The sequence below is a fragment of the Camelus dromedarius genome, chromosome 11 (assembly GCF_036321535.1).
Source record: "Camelus dromedarius isolate mCamDro1 chromosome 11, mCamDro1.pat, whole genome shotgun sequence".
Taxonomy (NCBI): domain Eukaryota; kingdom Metazoa; phylum Chordata; class Mammalia; order Artiodactyla; family Camelidae; genus Camelus; species Camelus dromedarius.
This window is the reverse complement of record NC_087446.1, coordinates 51,867,140-51,892,670: the sequence shown is the minus strand read 5'-3', so window position 1 is coordinate 51,892,670 and position 25,531 is coordinate 51,867,140. Positions and strand designations below refer to the sequence as shown.

Here is a 25,531-nt window from a genome sequence, read left to right as displayed (position 1 = left end):
AGGCATCCAACTGCCACACTTCACCTTGGTGATCTATCTCAGCTTAGAATACTGGGAACCAATCTGCCTTGTCTGTGAAGTATTCTACCAGAAATTTAACTTGCATCTAAATCAAGCCTTTGGATTACATTATAGGAAACAGGGGGAAAAGTAAACGTTAAATGACATCATGAAGAAATCATTAGACAAACTCAGAAAATGGAACATTCTGCAGGACAGATCTTTTCAATCAGTCAATGTCATGAAAAAAAGAAGGGAGTGTTTTGGGTTTTCTTCTAGATGAAAAGAAATTCACAGACATAATAACCAATGCAATGGGTGATTCTTTCATGGATCCCAATTTGAATAGCTGCAGATAACACATTGTATCTGTATCTGAGTATCTGTCTTAGTTCTGCTGCTGTAACAAAGTACAGTAGTTTTCCCTTGTCTGCAGGGCATGTGTTCCAAGACCCCCAGTGAATACCTGAAACTTTGGGTAGTATTGAACCCTATATATACTATATTTTCCCCTGTACATACTACCTATGATGAAGTTTAATTTATAGATTAAGCATAGTAAGAGAATATCCAAACTGCCAACATCACTACTCTTATGTTTTGAGCCACTGTTAAGTAAAATAAGAGATACTTGAACAAAAGCACTGTGACAGAGCAATGGTTGATTTTATAATCCAGACAGCTGACTAATGGGTGGGATATAATAGACAAATTGATGACTCACGTCTCTGGTTGGGTTGAGCAGGGCAGGGGAAGAGGAGGGTGGGTGATTTCATTACATTATTCAGCGTGGTGCACACTTTAAAACTTATGAATCGTTTATTTCTGAAATTTTCCATTTAATATTTTTAGACCACGATTGACCACAGGTAACTGAAACCGTGAAAAGTGAAACAGTGGATAAGGGGTCCGGGACTACTGTACCACAGACTGAGTGGCTTCTAAACAATAGAAATCTATTTCTCACAGTTCTGGAGGCTGGAGGTCTCAGATCAGGGTGTTAGCAGGGTCGGATTCTGGTGAGGTGCCTCTTGTTCCAACATGTCCCCACATGGAGAACAGAGAGAGGAAGCAAGCTCTCTTGTGAACCTTACAAGGACACTAATCCTATTCATGAGGGCACCACCCTCATGCCTCATCTAATCCTATCTATCTCCCCCAAGCCCACCCCCTAATACCATCAGATAGTGGGACAGGATTTCAACATATGAATTTTGGAGGAACACAACCATTCAGTCCACAACAGCATCAGACCACACCAACGAGTTATTGTCAGGTTTGTTAGATGTGACCCTTATCTTGGGCTTGTGTAGGCAAATGTCCTTATTTCCCACACATGAAATACTTAAAGATGACATATTATGATGTAATTTGCTTTAAAATACTTCAGAAAAAAATAAAACATGGTGACATGTTAACAATGGCTATACATTTAGGTTATGGCTACATGAGTGGAATTACATGATTCTTTTTACATTTTTGTCTCTTTGGTGATTTTCAAAGTGTGAAACTTACTAGAAATGCAAATGCTAGGGCCCCACCCTGGACCTCCTGAATCAGAAACCCTGGGGAGAGATGGCCACAATGGTGTTTGGCAAGCCCACCAGGATGCTCTGATGCACTCTAAACTTTGAGAATCACTGCCTTAGGGCATGGTGCAGTTAGGGAAGAGTGGATGGTAAGAAAAGTATTAATCTGGCAGTGTGATGTAATTACTGAGATGAAATATAAGATCAGAAATTTGTCCATGTATGTAGACATGGGAAGTGTAGATAAGGAGCCAGGCTCGGTAAACCAGGTACCAGCGGGTCTGAGTGGTCACTGCAGCATGATGGGAGGCACCTGTCCAGAGCCCTAGCCAGATGTCACAGACCACATGGCCTGGCTGTCTCTTCTTCATCAGGAATACCTGGCTCTGTCATAGCAGCTCCTGCCGGTGTGCTCGTTCTTCTAAGGCAGGTCCTTTCTAGAGATTTAGTCCAGCTCCTAACAACGGTGTTGGCAGAGGGTGCAGTGTTGAATGACTATCTGCTCAGTTGCAGAATACTGTTTATTCTCCACTTCCCATTATCATGTTCTGCTAGGATGTGTCTGGGGATGTTCTGTGACCCTGCGCCAGGCATCAAACACCTGGGGTGGATTAACCACTCCACACCACACCATACTCTGCAGGCTGGACTAGACTAACCCCAATACTTGTTATCATGGTAGGCTGTCCTGGTGCCCTCCTCACCCCCATCTTAGGGAAGAAGAAAGCAATCATTTCTGGTACATTTCATCCCACTTCGATTAACTAGCTAATCTCGGACTTGTCCCAGGCTTATCTAATGAATTTTAGCTCACATTTAGGCACAGAATATTACAATGCTCCATTAAAAAAGGGCTTCATATATCAAGTGTCACTAACAAACTTTTTCCCTTCATTTACCCCAACTCTTATATCCGGCTTTCTCTAGAACAATATTTCCCCAAATATGTTTGTAAAAGATGCTATGTATAAAAATGGTCTGTAGTTGAAGACTTCTTGGAAGTACTAGATGAAACACATTTAATCAAGTTTATTTCATACAGAACGTCTCAGAGCCTTTACTCCATTAAAAGCCATTGTAAATTTCCACATTGGGCCAGTATAGAATGAATCCTTTTGTAAGCATCCTTGCCCATAGAATGCATGAGGAGTAAAGTTTATGCCTCAAAGGGACATGTTTTAGAATATGTTTCTTGAAAGATTAATGGGTAAAGTCTTGTGAAAAATTTAATCTATAAATTAAGCATGCAGGGATAAAAGCTTTTCTTAAAGTTGTGACACTGAGAACATTGTTTCTAGGGTTTATAGCCACAAGCATATGATAGTCTAAAACAACGGCAAATTCCTTCCCTGACAAGAGTGTTGAGGATCTAAGTTTTCAAAACAACTAACTTTTGCAGGAGGCATGAACAGAAAATTCCAGAGGTGGAGCTGTAGCTGCATAGTTCCAGAATTCAATGTGAAAATTGCCTCTGACAGTCATGCAATGTGTGTATTGGGGGAGGAGGGCCTGCAAACGAGAGCTCTGTGGCTGACCAGAGTCGGAGCTCATCCTGGGCCTACAGCAGGATGTAAGGTTCCCTTTGTTTTCAAATGCTGCACCTTGCTTTGCTTGGGCTTATGGAAATATATAGTTACAGCTTTAAAATTTTGGCTTTTGGTCTAACATAGTGTATACCTTATTATAGAATCTTGTGAGATATATGCCACTTGGATAATGTTAATTTAATCATTAATTTTTTTTAGCTCTCTCTCTCTTTTTAAATTTTTTTCCCAGAAAACTTGAGACAAGTGTCAAATATAAAAAGCCTTGAATGCTGTCATTTGGGGCTGGAGAATAGGCCAAATGAACCCTGGATTCTAAGTCTTAACAATGAAGTAATAATTTCTCTCATCAACACTGAATAATTTTGGCTCTTTTTACCAGACAATAGCTTGATTGCATTGCTAGGTTTCTTGACTTAAGGAGCAAGAGGACAACAGCAAAAAATGGGCCAAGAAGAAAGCTCTAGGCTGGAAGCTGAAGGCCAGGATGTCTACAAAATTAACTGTAAGCACCCATGGACAGTTTTCTCAGGCTTTAACTGCCAGTGAGAGTGAAGAGGTCCAGGGGCTGTTAGCTTAGGCAAAGTTACTGGAGAGATCTGCAGACAGTTTCTAAAGAAAACTTAGCAAATACAGCTCAATTCTGATATGAATTGCATTCTTCCTGGAGGGCACAATGTGAAGTAATTATAGTCTTGAACCTTTAACTAAAGTAAATATACTTGAACACCTTCTTTGCCAGGCACCATGCTAGTAGGCACTGGGAATTCAACAGTGAGCAAGGCTCACGGAGAAGCTCACAAACCAGCAACCACTGAGGCTCCTGCTGAGTGGGGTAAACAAAACAAAGGAAAAAGAGTGTTACCGTAACTTCTAACAGCACCTTTAGATTAAATGGTCATGGAAGACCTCTAAGGAGATGACTTGGAAGGTGTGGGTGGAAGGAGGAAGGGTTAGATATCCAAAGAGCTAGGGGGTAGAGGATGGATAACATTCCAGGCAAGGGTATAGCTAGGGCAAAGACCCAAGTGATAAGAGTTTGACACATTGTATAAACAGAAAGAAGTCTTGGGTGTTGAAAGCACAAAGAACAATGAAGAGTTCCAGAAGATAACACTGGAGGGGCAGGCAGAAGCCTGAGCGCGGAGGACAGCGGAAGACATAGCAAGGGTTTTACTCTGGGGTAATGGATCTGGACTTTTGAGCTCTGGAACTCTAAGGGAATAAATATGTGTTGTTCTAAGCCACCATGTTATAGCAGTCATAGGAAATTAATACACCTAGGAAGAAGGCTGTATCTGCCCTCCTCCTAACCCAAGTGAGAGAAACAGGGCTGTCACGTGATGGGTGCAGTTTAATCCATAACACAGTGGAGTCATCATTGACTCAGTGCCTGGTTGTCAGCACTGTTTTTCTAAGAACTCATTTTCCTTAGTTCATCAGATTTCCTTAGGTGTGATCAGATTAAGGATTAATACATATTAACGTAACTCATGAGAGAGATATAAACCACACGACCAATTTATTGGTTTATTCATGGAAGTAGAAATACTAAATGTGCCCACTTAGCCAGATGAGCAGCTAAATGCTCTTTGATCTTGCTTGGAAAATGTAAAACCAGAATGACGGCTACTGGCTGATCGCCATGTCTAATACTACCAAATCTTACAGCCTGGTGTACTCATCTCCCTGTGATGAGAACATGTACATTGGTCAGACAGGTCCCCACTCTCCTGACTACGCTGGGACATTCCGGCCAATTTTGACCCATAGGCACTACCTTTCTAGGGTCCTTGAAGATCATTATCATGCTGTTTTGACAACATTCCTTCCAATGTGCTGCAAGGATTGAATGTCAACTTGTATCATCTCCTTTGAAACAGTAGTCTCACCAGGAACGCTTACTCCGCCTCTTCATTCACTCCCTGATTCATTCATGAAACATCATTCAGTACTTACTAAGTGCTAGACATTGCACAAGATTTTAGACACCAAGATAAGTATGATAAAGGCCCTATGTTCCAGGAATCCTATGGTATTTTAGTGGATTAAAAACTTCTGGATATTTCTTCTGTAAATAGCTTTATCTCACTCATTTCTTGGGATTTCATGACCTTCATTTTTGCAAGTAACATTTCCTTACCCCCATTGCCAAATTTAAGGATGGTCCAATTGAAGGCCTATAAACCAGTCAAATCAATGGAAAATCCTATCATCTGGACAATTTTAGACTATTTTATCAAAGTATTAACATTTCACAAGTCTAGTGTGACAAAGAGCCTAACATTTAAACAATCTCAGTGATGTTAACATTCCTGCAAAACAGAGGAGAGATGGTAGTGGCCACCTGTCCAATTTGGAAGGAAGGGATCTGGGCACTGGGCAGTCCCTTCCAACCTGTAGTTTTACTTTATCATGATGATTCACATGGTCATTGAGTGCAACTTACTTTAATTTTCTCAGGCCCCGAACTCAAGACTATTTAGGAAATCGTAAAATCACAAGCATGCCATCCACTCGAGCTGACATACCTAATTCATTGCAGGTCTAACCAACAAGCTTCTGGCTCTCGAGCTATCGGGATTCTTCACCATCAGTTCCACAGAAAGACCATGCTCTGTAAACTTCCCTTCTTGGTTTGCTGTGGTATAAATCAAGTCTGAAAGTTAATATAAACTAGAAACTAGTATACTATGAAAGACTAGTGGAGGAGTGATTTTCCTGGTTGACCCAGAACAAGTCACTCACCTCTCTTGGGTCCAGTTTCCTTGTTTGTAAATGTTAGTTAAATTTTATGTCTTTAGTTTTTTTTAGTCCTAAAATTCCACAGTTCTTTGAGAATCTCGGGAAAACATCACCACAAAAAGTTAAAGTTCTTTGGCTTGTTTGTAAGGAATCACATCCATTTTACAGAAATCTTTCAGACAAATGCCATTTTGAGTAGCTTATCACAATGTCGTAACTCTACACTCTACAGCAGATATCGTCCCTGCTCTTATGAAGCAAAGTGGTCAGTGGAAGCAGAGGCACCATTAAATACAGACACATAAAACCCACAACAACTTTTATGAAACAAGTTCTTTATTCCAATTTTATATTTACAAAGACAAAGAACAGGGAGTAGGGAGGCAGGAGTGATGTGAGGTCACACTCAGACAGCAGAGGTAGAGGCCATAGCCAACAAGAATGGGTCAGATCGAACTTCCCTGCTATTATTGATAACAGCAATGAACAAAAAGAAGTCCAAGCAGGGACCAAAGGCTTCAGTTACAAGGTCAGTCTGTCTGGGGAGAGTCAGACGGTCTGCCCAGTCTGTGTGCATGAGGAGGAATAAGGCTCAGGTCAGTCTATTGAGGTCTTGGCTCTGGGTAGACTGGGGCCCTTCTCTTGGAAGGTCTGGGCCGCCCTCTCCAGGGAACATAGGGGCTGGGGGGACGATACCGGGGAAAACCTCTGTGAACCACAGTGAGCCGCTGCTGGTAACAGGTTGATGGCAAGGGGAGCATAGGTGGCTGGGGGTCCAACACAAAGTCAGGTTGGAAAGCAAATTCTGTCTGGGGAGTTGGGGGAGCACCTGAATAGAAATGGTTTAAGAATTGATTTGACTGGAAAGGATGGTCTGAAGGAGAATAGTCATCTTGGGGACAGGGCAGGAATGGGGGCGTCAGCTGATGAAAGGGATTGGGACCAGGTTGTGGGGGCAAGTGTGGGAACAGGGGTGGGCGGGGAGATGGCCTGGGAAGCAGGGGTTGGCGCCTGGGCAGAGGCAAGGGTGGTGGTGGAGGGAAGGCCAGTTGATCTCTGCTGGCCTGGGGCTGCCTCTCAAATCTCTGGCGAGGTCTTCCTCTGGTTGGACCACCCCTGATCAACTGGCCCACCAGCTGCCGCTTGGGGAGCTCTACCCCCCAGGCGTCAGCCACGTGGGCCAGCAGCAGCTGGGAGAGATGCCGGTGCGCGGTCTCGTTCCAGTGCACTCCGTCCTCCTGCAGGTGCCTGTCCACGTGGCGACGGAAGTGGAAATGCAAGTCCAGCACATCAAAGCCGTGCTTCTCAGCCTCCACAGAGCTGTAGAAGTTGGCTTCCATCACTCTGTTTTTCATGAAGGAGGAGGCCGAGGCCTGGAGTTCAGGCGGGAGGACGGGCGCCGTGATGTTGTCGCCCACGGGCATGGCCGTGTTCCACACCAGGAGGCACGACTTGGGCAGCACCTGGCGGAGGAGCCCAAACAGGCTCTCCAGGTTCCGCAGGTAGCTCGGCCAGGAGTCCTCCCCATACCTGCTGATGTCCCAGAGGCAGGAGTTCATGATGACCAAGTCCGGGACGTGCTCCTCCGCCTGCAGCTTCTCCAAGATGCCCTTGAGGTAGTCCGAGTAGACGCGCGTCAGGAAGTAGAAGCGCACCTTGTGGTGGCCGGAGCAGAACTCGCGCTCCTCGCGGTAGTTGGTGCCGTTGTGCCCGTGGCTCTTCCGGCCTCCATGCACCAGCTTGTCCTGTTCGAAGCTGTCCTCCCCCTTGGCCCGGAGCTGGTTGTGAGTGAGCAGGCAGTCCTTCTGCAGCAGGAGCACCAGGTCCTTGTACACAGCCCTCTGGACCGAGTCCCCCAGGATGACCACGAACTTGTTGTGGAGCAGCTGCTGCACTTCGGCGGTCAGCAGGTGGACCATGACGCCCGGCGCGCGCCGCCTAGCTCCTTCCTTTCACTCGGTGGGTCTGCGGAAGGCTAGGACAGAAGGAGACGGCGGACGCGAGGGACCCACCTCGGGCCGGCACAGTGTGGGGAGGGCTGTGGGGAGACGGGGACAGAGCTATGGCCTGGGGCACTTGCAGGGCAGGGCTCCACTCCCTTCAGCCTGGGAAGAGGGGAGCCTGGAGCCAGAAGCCCTGGTTGGTCAGGCCGCAGCTGATGCCTGAAACTTGACTCCGAACACCCTGGAAACGCAGGTTCCCTGAGGCCACGCGGGGCATCTCTCTCCCTACACCGGCCTGAAGGTAGCCCAGATGTCTGACAAGTGCAGCATGGTTGGGCAAACTCTTCAGCTATTAAATAATGAGGACTGTCATTAAGGAAGAATGTGGAGAATGGGATACACCCGTTAAGTCGAGGAAGTTACATACCATAGGTGTGCCCCACATCACTGAAACTGTGTTAAAGAGATATGCATAAATAACATTGAAAGAAAATATGCAAAACCAGCTTGGAATAGGACAGTAAGATTATAGATGACTTGGCCTTACCCTCTTTTTCTAAGTACATTTTATATAGTTTTACATCAGTTTTAATAACTTGAAAAGGATTTAATGAAATGCAACAGGCACCGTAAGGAAGAGTACCTATGCCAGGTCTGAAAACATTATAAAAACAAGATTTCTTGAACAAGGAAGCAGCTGTTTCTTATCAACAGGACTTGTAAAAAAATAAATAAAATTGGAAATAATTCACATGTGTGTTCAGTAATAGTCGTCTTCCATTTGAAGGAGATCGGAATATGCCACCCCCAAATATATGCTACTTTGGCATAAGAAATATTTTGAGCTGAAGGCCACTAAGAATCAAAAGATGCAAGACGAGCCGTCTGCCCTCCCTTTATGTACCTAAAAGGAGGGCATAAATTTCCCTTTGAGGAAGGTGCCCCTTTCCCCCACCAAGGAGAGAAGAATCAAGGAAGAAGACAGGGAATTGTCACCATCGAGATGAGTGTGCATAAACAGACCTGACTAAAATAGCCCTTATTTTCCATTCGTTCCCCCATATATCCTTTCCCCATAATTTATCCTAGTCAATTCCCCACAATTTATCGTCCCTTGAAACTCATACCTTTTGTTCTTTGTTAAAATGGTATATAAGCCTGAGTCTAACTGCCTCTTTGAGTTTCATTCCTTTTCCATGAACTCTTGTGCATATAAATATTAATTTAGGCTTTCATGCATTAGTAAACACTTTAATAGGTGTGGTGGATAGCTATTGTTAAATTACACATTTGGTTTTTAAAAGATACACTATTTGTGGTTTTAAATGGGTACAAGTACACAAATGAAAACATGAAAGTGGATAGAATGTAAGTGTTCCCCTAAGAGAACAGTTGAAAATATTGGCTTATTTGAATCTTCATTCAAATGTTCTTGGTATCAGCTAAAAAGCTTAAAGACAGGATTTAGCTCACTGTGGTACAACAAAAGGAAACATAATTAAAGCAAACTACAAATCTCTTTGAGGCTCAGGCATGTTCACTTGTTCATATTAATTTATTCATTCTATTCACACTTAATAAACATCTACTAAATGCTCCACGTGGGGAATAAATATAAAAATGAGTAAAACCTGGTCTTGCCCTTCAGGAACAGATCAGATATATTCACCGATAACTGTAATACAGTCGAGAGTGCTAAGTGCTATGAAAACAGAATGAACAGGTGGGGTGGACCTTCAGGGTCTTTGCGAACAAGTTTCTTCTACACAGACCTGAGTTTCCAAAGTGCTAAGTGAAGGGGAGAGAGAACTTGTCCCCAGTGTTTCCAGGGCTCCCAGGCCACCCCATGTGGGCTGAACTCTGGTCATATTCTGTACCTAGTCCCCTAGAATATAGGACATTATCCCTTTCCATTAATTTCTCTCCTGTAGGTTGGAAGATCTGACAGCCCAGGGCTGTCTCTTTCAGTCGTATTTATGTAGCCCAATACTTTCCTTCTCTGAGTGTGAAGCACCTTAGACTTGGACTCACAGATTTGAGTCGAATCCGCTACTTAAAACCTGTAGGAAATGGAGGCACTTAAGTACACTGGGGAGGAGCATTGCTTTTGGAGCCACACTATCTGGGTTGGAATCTCAACTCTTCTATCTGTTAGCTCTTTGTCCTTGGGCAAGTTATTTAACCTTTCTCTGCCTTAATCTTCCTCATCTGTAAAATGGGACTTTTAGCCCCTGCTTCAGAGATTTGGTGTGAAGATTAAATAGAAAGTGTTGAGAACAATGTCCTGACACATAGCATGGACATGGATTATTATCATTGAGCAGGTTTCAGAACACCAGGTTGATCATCTGTAAAAGGGGGTGGGGGCGGTTATAATATTTGTGCTGTTTGTGTAGCAGGGTTCTGGGAAGATCAAATGACAAGATGCAAGTGAAAGATTCTGAATAAAACAAAGCTAATGTTTACTGAACAGCTACTGGGTGCCAGGTGCTTTGCAAATGTTATCCTATTTATAATTCTAGTATCTCCATGTTATTGGGAAGGAGCTAAGATTTAAAACCACTGATGCCAAAGTCTGTCTCTGTAGGAGACATCCCTTAGAGCAGAACCCTCTGTAGGCCAGTCTGAATCCAAAAGCTTGGTTCATGTCAGGGAGATATTTGAGGACAAGAGAGGAGGGTGTTTCGGTGTGCCTTTAAGCATAGGTAGGTAATCTGCCTGCTCAGGAGAGGTGGTCCATGTGTACTTAGTGCGTGGCGGGCTGCAAGTGAGAAAAAAAAAAAAAAAGTATCATCCCAGACTTTAATCTCAAGCAAGAGACATGCAAAAATTAAAAGACCTGGACTTTAGAGTAACCAACAAAAAACTCTACAGAGTTCAGGGCCTCACAGTGTTTGAAAAATTCTGGCTGCCCTGTACCTTGACCAGTAAACTCAACCCACCCAGATGCTGTTCCAAGGGCTTGGAGTCAAACCAGGCAAAAACAGCCACCTAAGAATTTCTTATTGTTCTTCTACAATGGAACATGTAGACTGGATTGTAGAAAAGATGGGAGGGGAAAATGACCGGGAAGAAGCACTCCAGTTAGAAGTGAAACTGAAAGGAAATTCGTGAAATTCTTGATCAAGAGCACCACAGCTGTAACAGGATTAACACATCAGACATCCTCAGGTCGACTGCTGTGGGATGCCAAGCATGACAAACAAAACCTAACCAAAACAAAGTGACTTTTTCAGGGGGAGTGAATGAGGAATACTTTGGAGAGCTGAAATCTTCTCTGATCGGGGGTGGGGGTGGGGTGGGGGGGAAGGTTAGTTAAGTTCCATTGTCAAAGGTCTTTTTATTTATAAAAATGAAACAAAAAAGGGGATTGAAAACAGATCAGTGGCCTTTTTAGCTTGAGTCTTTCTTTGCTTCAAATTTGCTAAACTCACTTATTAGTTTTAGTAACTATATGATAAACTGACTCATTTGTTCATTCATTCATTCAGTGAGGATCACTGAGAACTAGATATTGTGCTAGGTGCAAGGAGGAGGTATAAAAAGGCAACCTCTTTTCTCAAGAGGATGGGTAAGAAAATGGACATGTAAAAATATCAAAGAAGGACCTAGTAGCTAGAACTGATGTAAGTAAATAAAATATCAAAGCCAGCACGAAGAGTCAAAGGGGACGGAGGAGATTTACACATGATCACTGCACTCTGATTCCAACTTCAAATTAAAATTGACTTTTAAAAGTTTCATGAGGATCCCTGAAATCATAATTATAAGTAGTTCCATGTTTTTCTGTTTTCAAAGAAAAATTTGGGCTTTGGCTAAAGCTCTGACAGAAATATACATTAATAATGACTACTACTCAAATAAATCACCTTCAAGCATCTTGCTTAGATTTCTGTTTGGGGATAATTAATTTTTCAACAGCTTCATAAACCATGACTTATAAATCACTGACTATTGCTTTATAACTATCACAAATGAAACACATAGCATTTTTTATACATTTATGTGTTGTAGAAATCAGGTTCGGTTTTCTCTTTTCTTATTGATCATCAGTTACAGGAAGAGACAAAGTAATAGGCAGTTACTCCGGAGACCCTGCAGAGAAGTCTTAAATCACTAACAATTGTTTTGATTGGCTGTAGGAAGTACTTCTAACTAGTTTTCAAGATTCTTGCGCATGACTGTCTTACTGCAGCATTATACGAGGAATATAAATAGTTCATTTCCTTCTAACTGCATTTTTAGTGATCAAATCTATATTTGAATTTTCCAAGATCTCCTTAAACTTTAACAGGATAGATGGTACAAATAAGAAAATAATTTTTTTTTCCCATGAACTCACCTCTATAGATTACCAGTTCTTGGAATTTGTTCAGTTTTCTAAGTGGGATTTAAACTTGTCAAAAATTAAACTGCATGTCATGTAAAGTTTCCAAAGGAAAAAAACAAAAGCAAAAGATTCAAACTTCTCTTTGGGAAAGCTTAATGAATTTTCTGTGGATTGGGGTTTCTCAAAAGGTTCATCTTTTGAGTTGGGGCAAGTCAGTTAACAGTCACTCCTCTATAAACAAGAAAATGGGGAAAATAAGGCAAGCCCATTATTTTAAAAAGTCATTTCAGGAACAAATGTTTAAAGACATGTAAGAGTACTATGAGATAGTATGATAAATAAAGCAACGGAAAGATGATTTCCAAAATCTTAGACTGATTTCAATCCCCTACCCCTAATAACCCCACCTCTAAAATGGGCCTCAGCTCTGCAGTCCATTAATTAATTCAGTAAAAATTGAGAAAACACTGTCTATCTGCGGATACGTCAGTTGTCATTCTGCAAATCAGCTCACGTCCCCAAGGATCACGCTTTCTCCACCCCATCCCAGCCCTATCATATGGCCCATACTTCTAACTTGGCTACTCAGTGCGTTCTTGTACACTGCATCTAACATCTCAGGAATATGTGACATAAATGGAAATTGGAAACTAGATGAATGATCTTCAGACTGGCCCCATGTAACCACAAGTCTTCCTTTGGAGGCAGGAATCACTGTGGACATGTTCAATTTATATCTGTACCGTCCCTGTGGGGCCAAATCTTAATTTGTGACTCTTTTGTAATAAAATATCAACAGAAGCACTTCACCCATTTGAAGAGTCTCAAAATTACCAAGTTTAAAAATCCTTAAGGCAGCATATTTTTCCCCACAGTAATAGTCTAATACAAAGATTTCTTATGGATTCTACAAAGAAACACAGGGGACATCTTTGATGAATGAAGTAGGGGGTTCGTAACACCTGATATGCAAGTTACTTCTATAGACAAAAGATAAACTATCTGATAAACTGAGCCTTTCTTCCAATAATCCCATTAAAAAAAACCTTTTGTTTTACAAAAGGATCTCCTAAAGTAAAAGAAAAAAATATCAAAGCAATGGAAGCAAAATGTAAGCAAAAATATGACTTCAGTCATGGACGGCCTATGACAAACTTCCATATTCTGGTCTCGAATCATCATTTAAACGGTATTTGCTAACTCCCTACCTATTACTCCTCTGACAAGAATGAAAGATCTTGCAAGTCAGTGCCTTTCACTTCCAGGAAACAAGGAAGTCGGATGTGGACTCTGGCCCTGAACAGCTGTGTGCTCTAGGGCTGGTATTTTTTTCTGGTGTCCAACAAGGGTAATACCTCCTACTTCACTGAGTAACAGTGAAGACCAAAAGAGATCAAGGTCAGTGTTCACCAAACAGCGCCTGTCTTGCCTTAGGCATCTTTAACCCCTGGCGCAGCAACCCCTCCCGCTGGGGAAAAGCCCAGCCCGAAGACGGCACCTCGCTCTGGTTCCCTCCCTCAGACCTCAAGCCCATGGCTCCCTTTCCTCCCTCCCAAAGGGGCAGAGCTGTACCTCCTCAGGTGTACAGGGAATCCCTCAGCTCGGGTGGCTTGGTCCTCCTACCTCCTCAGGTACCTTGCTTCAGGATGTCCCCCAGAGAGGGGAGAATCACACATTCTACCTTTGCTTCACTCTCCCTGGGCTGGCTCCTCTCTTAAGCCTTAAGCACATTCTCGTTTCTTGCTTTAAAAAAGAAAGGAAACTTCTTTGACTCCACCTCCGGGACAGTCCTATCTTTTGCTTCCCCTTCAAGGCCACTTTTTACAAAGTTGTCTGAACTGGCGGCGTCTGGGTCCTCGCCTCCCACTCACTCCTCCTTTTACTTTAATTTAGCTTCCAGCTCCGCCAAGGCAAAGAAACCTTTGTCAGTAAATCACCAACGATTTCCTCGTTGCTCTTTTCAGGGGCCACCTCTCGGTCTTTATCGCGTCTGCAGCATTCCTAGCTCCTTGGGGCTGGGACCCCGTCGATGGCTCCCCTCAAAACTCTGCGGGAGAGCCTGACACCCGGTTCTCCAGCCTCACCTCCCCCAGCATCCTCCTGAGCTTCTCTCTCTCCGGCGATCCCCAGCTGTGGGTCTATCTCAAGGCCGGCTCCTCGGCTCCTTCCTTCTTCAACATTCCTCCCCTCGGTAAATTCATCCGCTCTCTCGTTGTCCATCGATAAGGTGAAAAACATCCCTATTGGCCCAAACTTGTTCTGGTTGACCTCAGTTTTCCGGGCAGAATTGTTAATAGCGACCCTCCCCCTAAAGGTCCCCAGTGGGATGGAAACAAATTAAACCGTCTCCTTATCAATTACCATTTGTATGCAGATGACCCCGCATTGAGGCCAGAAAGCGCTGGGGCTGGGAGGGTGGGCCCTGAATTCAGCCCCCTGGGTTTATATCCTGCTCCACCACTTACTAGCCTCTGAGACCCTGGGCCAATGAAGTCATCTCTCCGCACTTCTGAATCCTCACCAACAAAACGGGAATAATACTATGGATTTCTTAAGAAGCAAGTGTTAAATGAACGCGTGTAAAGTCCTTAGCATGAGATCCACCACATTTCTAAGTGCTCAATAAATGTAGCTAGCCCAAACTTGTCTCCTGGGTCGCAGATGTCTTCAGAAGAGTGTAATAAAGTTCCAAGGGGGCTGTGGAGGGTGGGGGAAAGGGAGGGGCCAGGAGTAATTTAGTCTGTGTGGGCCTTTTATCACTTCAAAACTCTCAGGACGCCCATTAGCCTCCCATCAAACTGCGGCTGAATTCCTAACATAATTCTCCTGTGACCTCTGCACAATCTTCCTAAAGGTAAATATTGATCATCCGTGGGAATGATGGCGGCGCATTTTCAGAGAGCTGCTATATAATTTCTGCTTACAACCCTGGCTGGGGATAACGAGATGGAAATAAACTCAGCTTCTAAAATGCTTGAGTCAAGCCATTTTTATTTTTCATGACTGTGGCCATTTTCACTATTCCTGAAACATAAAAATCCTTGAATGATAGCCTGGATATAGAACAGTTCAACTATCGTTTGGCCGTAAAAAAAAAAAAAAGAAAAAAGAAAGAAAGAATTTTTAAAATATTCTTTAGGGAGGAGGATGTTGCAATAGATTTTGGGAAGCTGAGCACTGTGACCAATTTCACCTCTGTTTTAGATTCTATAGTGAACTTTTCTACTTCCCATAGACGTCTCTTAATCCTTAAGGAAGTGTGTCTGACGTTGATTGCAACACTTTCTAAAATGGGAGAGTTTTCATTTGATACGTTTTTCTCATATTTCTCAATTTCACATCTTCAATTTCATCTGATAGGCTGGCATAACTCCAGCATTTCTAAACTTTGTTTTTTTAACCCAGGGTATGATCCTTCCTCTGTGCGTCTCCCCAAAGCCTGGAGGTGAATGATAGCGCTCGCGTATACCCAGAGGGCTTTTTCTTACTTCTCCATGTTTGCTCTGTGACTCAGCATTGAGTGTTCCCTACCTTCTTCCTCTCCTGAAATTCTCTTCCTTCTTTAAGACCTAGTTTAAAATACCATTCTGTCTAAGAGCCTTCTCTATCTTCCCAGACAGAAGAGTCAACCCTTCCTCTGACAGATGCCTCTATTCAGCACTTGGTTCTGTTTTATACTATAATTAACTGTCCATGTGCCTTTCTACCCCAGTGCATCCTAGTCCTGGGGTCCATCCTTGAACCCCTCAGGCCATAACCTGGTGACTGAGGCATAATAGTTAGCATCCGTGGAAAGTTTACTCTGTGCAAGGCCTGTTCTAGCCTCACGACCTAGTGAGGTAGGAACTGTTATTGCTCCCCATTCTATGGATGAATAAACTGAGGCTTGGAGAGGTTTGTAAATCACCCAAGGTTCTATAGCTAGTAAGATGAGGCAGCACTGTCCCTTCTTGATGGTGAAGCTTTTGACTGATTAGATAAACGTAAGATTTTGGTTTGCTTCTTTGAAATGTGAGGAAATAAGGCCCCAGAACCTGAGCTTTTAACCCCGGCTATAAATATTTGTTGAAATTAAGAGGTAAAAATAGTCATATCTAGAAAAAAAAAAACTTTGCATGTAGTTTTCCTTTCTATTCTCTGTTGAAAAACAAAACAGAGCAATGTGTGGTGCGTGGCTTTAAATTGTTCCGCAAGAAAACAGGACAGGTATGAAGTCAACCTGGTTCTGTTTCATCACTCAGATAGTTAGCTGTTCCCTCTGAGGGTCAGTGGGAAACTCACTGCTGCTCTAATTTTTTTTTTTAATTTTAGTACAGTCAGTTACAATGTGTCAATTTCTGGTGTACAGCACAATGTCCCAGTCATGCATGAATAAATATATATATATATTTCACACATATATATATTTGTTTTCACTTTCTTTACACACTTATATTTGTTTTCACATTCTTTTTCATAGTGCTGCACTAATTTGTGTTTCAAATTTTTCTGTACTTACTTTGACTACTCTAGATTCAATGGCTGAATAAAAAGCTCCCGTGGTTGAGAAGGCAGGGGGAGGGTGAGCACAAATAATGACCAAATTGCTTCAACTGATGGACAGGTTGGATTCTGAAAGTTCTGTCTCCAGGAATGACCACAAAAGCCCACTTAACCAGTGATGGGAACACTAGGTGAGTCAGCGGGCCGAGGGTCTCTGTCACCCCCAGGGCTCACTTTACTTTTGTGTGTTCTACCTTGCGTCCTCTAGGGGGATTGCCCCAAAGAGCTTTTCATATGGGTATGATTTTATTATTGCTGTTGTTATTCTTTATTAACAGTATTAATTAGTATGCAAATACCTGGTGCAATAGTGTTTCTATGGCGAACAAACTTCTGAATTTAAAAACGGGCTTCTAAGAGCCAGTCTCTGTCTGCTTTGTTCGCTACCAACACTACATGTAGAGGGATCTGGAAGCTCTGGGTTCCCACTGCTCTGGGTGTGGATTTCCCCACCAAGGGTAGAAACAGGAGGAGGGACAGATGCAGGAGGGGAGGGAGCTGGGAGACCGGGAATCTAGGCTGGAGAACCCAACACATCGACTGATTTCCAACACCAGGCTCTTCCCAAATCGTGCTCTCCTCCCTTCGGCTTGGAGTTTGGACCTGAGTTTCTTCCTACTGCCATGGTCAGTAGAGCTCCCCGCTTCTCCCTTATAGCTCTGCACTGCCTATCTTAGGGTTACTTGTGGAAATCAAATGAAATGCTCCGTAAACTCCAGGGTGTTCATAGTTGTTATTCTCAGCCACCTTGGCATATTTAGGGGCCGGGACTTAGCAGTTAAGGGAACTTTCCAACGAAATGAAGCATTTCTCTTATTCTTCACTAGTTGAACTTGTTATTCAGCCACGTCATTTAGTACCCATCCGACAGTATGCTAAGTGTTTTACCTGCTCACCTATTTATTCCTCCAAGAACTATAAGAAATCGGTACTTAATTGTTCTCCATTTCACACATTCGAAAATTAAGTTTGAAAGATTGAGTCATCTGCCCAAGGTCATCCATTTTATAGAAAGCAGAGCTGGGAGGTAAAACTGATGCCAAGCCTTTGTGGTCAACCACAACATATGAGATTGTACAGACAATAGACGCTTCACATCCGTTCTCTGGTTCATGACTGGCTGTTTCCTCGCACTGTACACTTTGAGAGATTTAATTGTTTATCAGTCACGAAACCTTCTTATTACAAAATAACAGTTGTCTCTTTAGGGCTGTTCAGTTAAGGGTGAGAGGTGGGGAGCGGGCTAGGATGGTGATTCCTTCCTATAGTAAGTGCCCCAAAAATGGGAATCCCAAGAAAGGCTGGTCAGAAATGTGAAATTAATGCTTAAAATAAAATGGGGAAACTGGCAAGTACGTATTCATTACAGAAACTGGTGATTAAAGAATGTACCTCTCAGTTGGTTCTAGATTTCTTCCCTAGACAAGACTCCTTTCTGGCTAGAGGTCAGACAGCCAGGCTGGAGAGCCCGGCGCCTGGGCTGCAAGGCAGATACGTTCACCTCTGGGCGCTGCTACGTTTGTGAGGCAGCATCTGGGGACAAGATGCCATTTCCGGTGGCATCCGGGGCAAATGACACGAGTCAGCATTTACTTTCTTGCATTAGAAGTGGAAGATAGATGACTGTAACTTTAAGAATTTGGCAAATAGGAAAACACAAAGTGGTAAGAAAATCAAAACAGAGCATATTCCTGGACGTGGGCTCTGAGCTTGTTTTCATGTCACGTGTCTCAGGAATTTGGGTGTCATTTATAGTGATTCTTGCTTTGTTTTGTTCAGACCCTGGACTCTTACTACCCTTACTTTTGTGGTTTGTTTGCAGCTGAGGAAGCTACTAAATGGAGGGAAGGAAGAAAAGACAGTGATGGAGAGGAAGTGGGGGATAATAACAAGGAGGAACTGCTCAGAGGAAGACTGCTCCCTTTTCTGGTTAATTTTTTAAAGTAATAATCCCGCACGTTTGCGTGGTGCATTACAGCTTACAAACCACTTTCAAATCACTTTTCCCGTGCTTTTCCCTGTGGGTGGAAGAACAGCCCATTCCTCCCCCTTAGCCCTGCTCAGGCCTCGGGGAAACACAGACACCGGGGCAGAGCCAGGAGGACTTCCTGATGCCTGCTCCACGGCTCCATTTGAAACCAGCAAGTGACTGGAGGGGGAGATGGGAAGTGGTCCTCGGATTGATAAGAGAAGCTCAGAGCTCGCTTTCCTTGGTTTGGGAAGGACACGATTTGGAAAATGAGGGATGTCACTCCCCTACAGACATCAAGATGAAAGAGGAGGAAATAAATCAGAAAAAAGAAAAAGAAAGGAAAAAAAAAAAAAAGAGGAAATGAGGTTTTAAAAAGGTTTTCCCCAAACAGTGAAGCTTCCGGAGAGGCGTTAAGCACTTTAGGATGGTACCTCTCTCCGCTACATTAAACGGTATAAAATAACTGACGAACAAGAGTAACAGACTCCAAGACAGTCCTGAAATACATGCCCCGTGCCCTTAGTTTCTGTCTTTAACTCTACGCTTTAGGTAAACTGGACTACAAAGGTGTCTTTTCTTGAAGCATCTCATTTTACTTTACTACACGGACTGCTCAATGGACGGCTTAAGAAATCAATCCCACCCTTTACACATTGCTTTAATCCTCTTCCCTATAGCCACAAATCAAATGAGTTAGCATTATTTTCCCGTGAATTTTCATACAATTAGTATTGAGTCTTAAGACAGGGCTACACCAATAACTTTAGAATTTTAAAATTCAAGAGTGGTCTGTGACGTAACTTTGACAAGGTGCCATTTATTTGATGCTAGCAATTCTGGAAATGAGTGGCAAGTCTAACTTTAGGATTTTAAAATTCAGCGTAGTCTATGGCATGACTTAAAAACTTGCCATTATTTGATTCCAGCGATGTTAGAAATGAGCTACCACTCTTTCCGGTTCTCTAGATTCCAGCTCTTCTGAACACTGTGAGAATAAAAGAACAATCCAGAGGCGGATGACTGAAATTCACATAATCATCTGAAAACCAGAGAATAGAGGAGCTGAAATAATGCAAATGATAATCTTGCTTATCCTCTTTAAATTTAAAATGAATCTGTTTGAGACCCAGCAACAGATTTTCCACCGATTTCCTTACTCCCAAGAACTTACTATGATACATGGAGAGAGTTACTATTGCCATTCTGGCACCATCTCATGTTCTGTGGCTCAGTGAGCTGGCTCATCCACCACACTTGGCTTTTTCCTAAAAGAGAATGAGAGCTGACGCGTGTATAATGTTTTACACGTAGAATCTGCTGTCTCAGCAGATCCTTGTTCATAAACTAAGGCGAGCTCTAATTATTATCTTCACCTTGCAGATGGTGAAACTGAAACCCTGAGAGAGCTTAAATGACTTTAATCACCTTGAGGGATCAGCCCAGGGACGTGGAGCGTTCTGACTGCAGGTGGTCATCGTCGTGGTCCCCTCTGGGCGGACTGGGGGTGGGGGCGGGGGCGGGGCAGACAGGGCACCTTGCCCACACTGTCATTCTTTTGCTTATTTCTAGAAGCTAGTTAATGCACATGGCACAAAACTTCAAAAGTTACGAGTGGGATGAGTGAGAAGTAAGTTCCCCTCCCTTTCTTGTTCCCTGGTCCCTCATTTGTCTTTCTAGGAACAGCACTGTCATTGGCTTCTTGTCTATTCTAATAGTCTCTCCTTTCATACATCACAAAGTCAGTGTCTCTTTTGGTGGGGGGTGTAGTTACATTTATTTACTTATTTTTAGAAAAGGTACTGGCGATTGAACTCAGGACCTTGTGCATACTAAGCATGCACTCTGCCACTTGAGCTCTACCCTCCCCCCAGGCTTCTTGTCTATTCTCCCAGAAACATTCTATACAGATATTCTATATTTCTCTGAAATACTTTATTCTCTCTTTCTTCCTTCTACAAGCATCAACTTCCCTTTTTATTGAAAGCGATTGTCTGGAAAGAACGCAAACACCACTTGGAGCAGATGTTGAATGGCAGAAAGTCTCTGGTGAGCTAATCACCCAAATTGTTCCAAACATTCAGATCTTTGAAACGGGGCAGAAAACTCAGGACTCCCATCAGCCTGTAAAAGGATGTGCGCCAGGCTGTCCCCCTGGTGTGGGCCTGCTACCCCATCTGGGGACCACTCCAAAACCCTGACACTGATTTGTGATACGGTGACTGCACGTATCACATCTGCTGATGGTGAGGATTAAAGCCAGGGCTGTGATGCTTTGGAATAAAGTGAACTGTCAGATCTCTGGCTTTGGGGCCATAGAAACTTAGGTTTGAAACCTGATTCTGCCCCTTATGTCTGCATGTCTTTGTAGTCACTTACGACCCCTGTGACTGATTTTCTCAGCTGTGAAATAGTGATCATAATAACCACTACACTGCAAGGGATAAATGAGAAAATAAACTACAGAATCAGGGACAGAGTGGTGTGTAATAAAATACATCTGTATCACTATCCGTGGCTCATCTAGTCATTCTTTCTTTCACTCATTCATTCAAAATCATTATGGCAGACACGGTTACTAAGCAAGGGATATAGATGTGAATAACACATCGGAAAAAAAAATCCTAGTCCTTACAGAGTTGACATTTGGGTTGGAGGAGGCAGACAGCTAAAAAGTAAGTGAAATGATATATCAGATAAAAGAGAAGAGGAAGGATTGCTGGATGGGGAGGATGTCGGGACTGCGGGTTGGAATTTTAAACAGGGTTATGACAGGGCTCACAACACTACCCCAGGATACAGCAGCTCAACATATGAAATATTTTAAGCTGAAGGATTGTGGGAAACAGCAGGTCCTGGGAGGACTCTCTGGCCTCCCCTGAAGCAGGTCATAAGACCCTGTGTGGGAGGTGCCCTCCCTACACCCAGAGAAGGGAGCATCCTTATCTCAGAAAACAAAGGGATTCTGAGAGGGAATTCCAACAAGCAGGCCTTGCTAAGTTTCCTCAGTCCACCGCCCTTAGCTCTTACCCCTGATCCTATCAATATCAATCTTCACCAAACCTAGCGTAGAAACACTCAGGCTGAGCCTTCCTTTGGGTCTTCATTTCCTTAGGAAGGCTCATTTGTAGCTTTTCTAGGGTTAATCTGTCTTTTGTTACAGAGACCCGGCAGGATAGAAAAGTCCAGCTGTGGTCTGGAGAAGATGAGCAAAATCCGGAGGGGGGTGATGGAGCAAACCACGTGGAGACCTGGGGGGAGAAAGCTCCGAGCAGGGAGGACAAGAAGGAGGTGAGTGCGACTAGACCGGAGTGAACAAGACAGGGAGACAGAGGAGCTGGAGCAGAAAGGAGGCAGATCATGGACCACTGAAAGGACTTGGGCGCAAGGACTTTGGGAGCCACTGTGAGGGGTTTGAGCAGACAACTAACACCGCCTTACTCTAGACTGTCTGAGGGGAGAGGGGAAGCAAGATGACCAATTAGGAGGTAGCTGAGTAAAGCTAGGTGAGGCTTGAACCAGAGTGACATTAGCCAAGGAAGGAGAAATGGTCAGATTCTGGATATATTTTGATGGTATAGGTCATAGGATTTGCCTGTGGAGGTAAGATGGGGTGAGAGGAAAGGAGGGGAGACAAGGCTAGCTCCGTGGCTTTTGGCCTGAGCAATAGGAGGGGTGAAGGTACCGAGATGGAGAAACATTGGGAGAAAGAGGTTTGAGGGTGGAGGGCTTGTTCGTTCAAGATTCCTTGTCCACATCCAAAGTGAGATGTTGAACGGGGATTTGGATGTGCAAGTCTGGAGCCGAGGGGAGAGGGCCAGGCTGGAGATGACAGTTAGGTCGGGGTTTGGATGCTGTGGCTAATGGAGAAGGTGAAGCTGAGAAGAAAAGAGGTCCGAGAATTGAGCCCTGCAGCACTGCGGCCGTAGGTCAGGAAGAGGAGCCTCTAAAGGAGACTGAAAAGGAGGAGTCAGGGAAGCCGGAGGAACTAGGGGTGTGTGAGGTCCTGGAAGCCAAGAGGAAAACGTGTATCAGGGGAGGACTCCGGGACAGACGGTCTGTGTCAGAGACAGTGGATAGACCAGTGTGGTGTTTGGCCGTTGGCTTAGGACCGTGCAGGACACTGGTGACCTAGACGGAGTGGTGGGGACAGCTGCTGATTACAGTGGTTAAGGGAGACTGAGGGGAGATTTGGAGGCAGTACCACCTTTGAGGAGTTTTATTATCAGTAAAGGGAAGCAGAGAATGAGAAGTCGGCTGGAGGAGGAAGTGGGGTTAAGAGGGTTTTATTTCCTTTTAAAGTGGGAACAACAGGAGGGAAGGTATAGCTCAAGCAGTAGAGCACATGCTCAGTATTCACGAGGTCCTGAGTTCAGTTCCCAGTACTTCCTTTTAAAAAAACCCAATTACCTCCCCCCGACCCCGCAAATAAATATAAATAAATAAATAAGTGGGCACAATAATAGCATGCTTGTATTTTACAGGGACGATTCAGTAAACGGAGGAAAAACACATGTGGCTGGAAGAATGAGGAAGAATTGCTGGGGCGACGTCCTCGAGTTGGCGAAAGGGGTGGCACATAGTGCCCAGGTGGAGGGGTTGGCTCTGGATGGCAGCGCCGAGCGTTCCACCAGAGAAACGGTAGGGAAGACACATGATGTGGGGGAGGCGACAGCTGGCGGGAGTCTTCCTGGTTGTTATTTCCCCAGTGGAACAGGCAGCAAGGTCCAGGTCGCCAGCTGGGCGTGCGCCTGGGGAAGGTGGCATTAGAGGTTGGAGGATGGAGCAGAAGGTATGAAACAGCCATCTGGCAGGCGGGGAGGCTGTCGCTGCTGCGCAGCACGGTGGGCCACTTAAAGCAGGAGCCCTCATTTGAACTGAGGATGCCCAGCCCGGGAGCTTGGTTTTCTCTAGTCTCTTCCAGCCACGTGGGTGCAGGGGCAGAGCAGGCAAAAATGGTAGTTAGTCGGGATTGGGGTTTGGCCTTTTGGTTTCTCCTAATGTAGGTTAATAAGCCATTACAAATTTATCATTTATTTTAAACCATGATCGATTTAAAACCAAACTCACAAAAGCCAAGTATTATAATTAATGAAAAGGGATTCTGCCTATAAGGGCAAAAATAATGTTCCTTTAATAGTAACGATTTTTTAATAGTTCCAGCCACAGATTAATTTAGACTTCTCTTTCTACAAGCCATTATCATTTTATCCACGTTTTCTATTTCAAGGAATACTTATTTTTCTTATCTTCTTGGAACGGAGAGTTTCAAGCAGGCCAGAAATCAGCACACTAAATATTTACTTATAAATGCACTTATTTCAACCAGCTGGTGAGTGTTTGTGTTCAATCAACGCCTGGCTACCTTAAAAAGAGGCCCAAATTTGGCAAATCACAAAACAATATATCTTTTTCTTTGCTTGTATGACTCGACACAATACATATTTGTGAGAATTTCTCTTCAAAGCGTTTGCATTTGGCACTTTCAAGTGCATGTGAATAATTTGTTTCTTGTGGGGCACAAAGTCTTCTCTGAGAGTATATTAAGACTTTTGAGACTGGATCAAAATGTCTCCCCAGTTAAATGTAGAAAATTAACTGCACTAATTCAGGACATGCAAACTTTTGCACTGTTGAGGAGCAAGGCTAGAATTGCTGGCTTTTGGGAGGTTATAGGTTGAGAAGAGCCAATTTGGTGGTCTCACCAGGATGGGTGGCATGAACGAGGTGAACTTATACAGATCTCATTCCGTCAGGATTTTGTAAACATTTTTTTGCAAACTTTCTTAGAATTCTTATGTTTTATGCAAGTTCTCTATTCTGTCCCAGTGCACAGCTTCATGGTTCAGAGCACGGCCTTTGCGGGCAGAAGAACTGAGTTCAGAGTGCAAAGTTTGTAACCTGTGAGCTGTGTGACTTTGGGAAAGACGCTTAACCTCTCTGGCCCCATTCCAGTTGTGGAGATTTAATATGCCAAGTGCTAAAGCAGAGTGCTTGGCACTTAGTAAACGCTCAATTTATTCTAAGAGTCAGTGTGCATACATCTGTGCTTTAGTAATATAAAAGAATTACTAAATTATCTTGGTACTTTAGCAATATAAAAATAGACTAAATGACTACCACTGAATAAAACGTAGACACTGGCAAGTACCCCGTTTGATGGCACAGCTCTGTGGACTGGTGTGTCCCTCTCTCTGCAAGGTCAGACTCTAGAAGTGGAAGAGGACGACGGAGATCATCCTTGGGCCACGTGGAGGCTCTGGGAAGTCAAACCAGTGTCTGCATCACAGCCAGGCTCACTGCTGAGCATGGACCAAGGACCAAGCCTCCTGAGTCTTGGTCCCATAGTCCCAGAGCCACAGCTCATGAATTTCAGGGGAAGACAAAAAGGTTGTACACCTTTTTCACACAAAAAAATTTAGTCCTCTAGGAGAATTGGGTCTTGAATTATTTTGCAATGTCTCTCACCTCTAAATAATATAACATGTTATTAAATATTTTAATAATATTATAAATAATATTAAATTTTATTAGAAGACTCCAGATCACTGGCTTAGTTTTCTGATTCCAGTCTCTTTCTCTCTGTCTTTTATTACTGTCTTAACTATTTGCAACTGTACAGTTAAGCCGTGACAAGTATATTCATATTGTTGGGAAATAGACCTTCAGAACTTTTTCATCTTATAAATCTGAAAAACTATCCATTATCATTTGCTGCTGCCCCCATCTGCTGCTCTCCGCAGCCCCTGGGAACCATCATTCGACTTTTCTGTTTCTGCGAATTTGACTACTACCAAACCTTACAGAATTGCAATCATGCACTGTCTGTCCTTTTGTGTCTGGCTTATTTCACTTAACATACCATCCCCAAGGTTCAGCCATGTTGTTGTGTCTGTCTTTTTTTAGGGCTGAATAATATTCCATGTCCA

The 25,531-nt window shown here is 43.6% G+C and overlaps 1 protein-coding gene across 8 annotated transcripts in view; it reads right to left on the bottom strand.

Annotated features, from left to right (window-relative positions):
• Positions 1-6,136: 6,136 nt before the first annotated feature.
• The window catches only part of PCED1B (PC-esterase domain containing 1B), a 111,175-nt gene continuing 91,780 nt past the window's right edge, over positions 6,137-25,531 (bottom strand). For 3 of the 8 annotated variants that reach the window (XM_064490908.1, XM_031462703.2, XM_031462702.2), the window contains one exon: positions 6,137-7,856. In XM_064490908.1, the coding sequence (XP_064346978.1) occupies positions 6,421-7,737 (1,317 nt within the window). In that variant the 5' untranslated portion in view covers positions 7,738-7,856 and the 3' untranslated portion in view covers positions 6,137-6,420. Of the gene's footprint in view, positions 10,523-13,663; positions 15,145-19,776; positions 19,871-25,531 lie in introns of those variants that run through there. The other 5 variants (XM_064490912.1, XM_010997475.3, XM_064490909.1 and 2 more) reach the window with 5 other exon arrangements.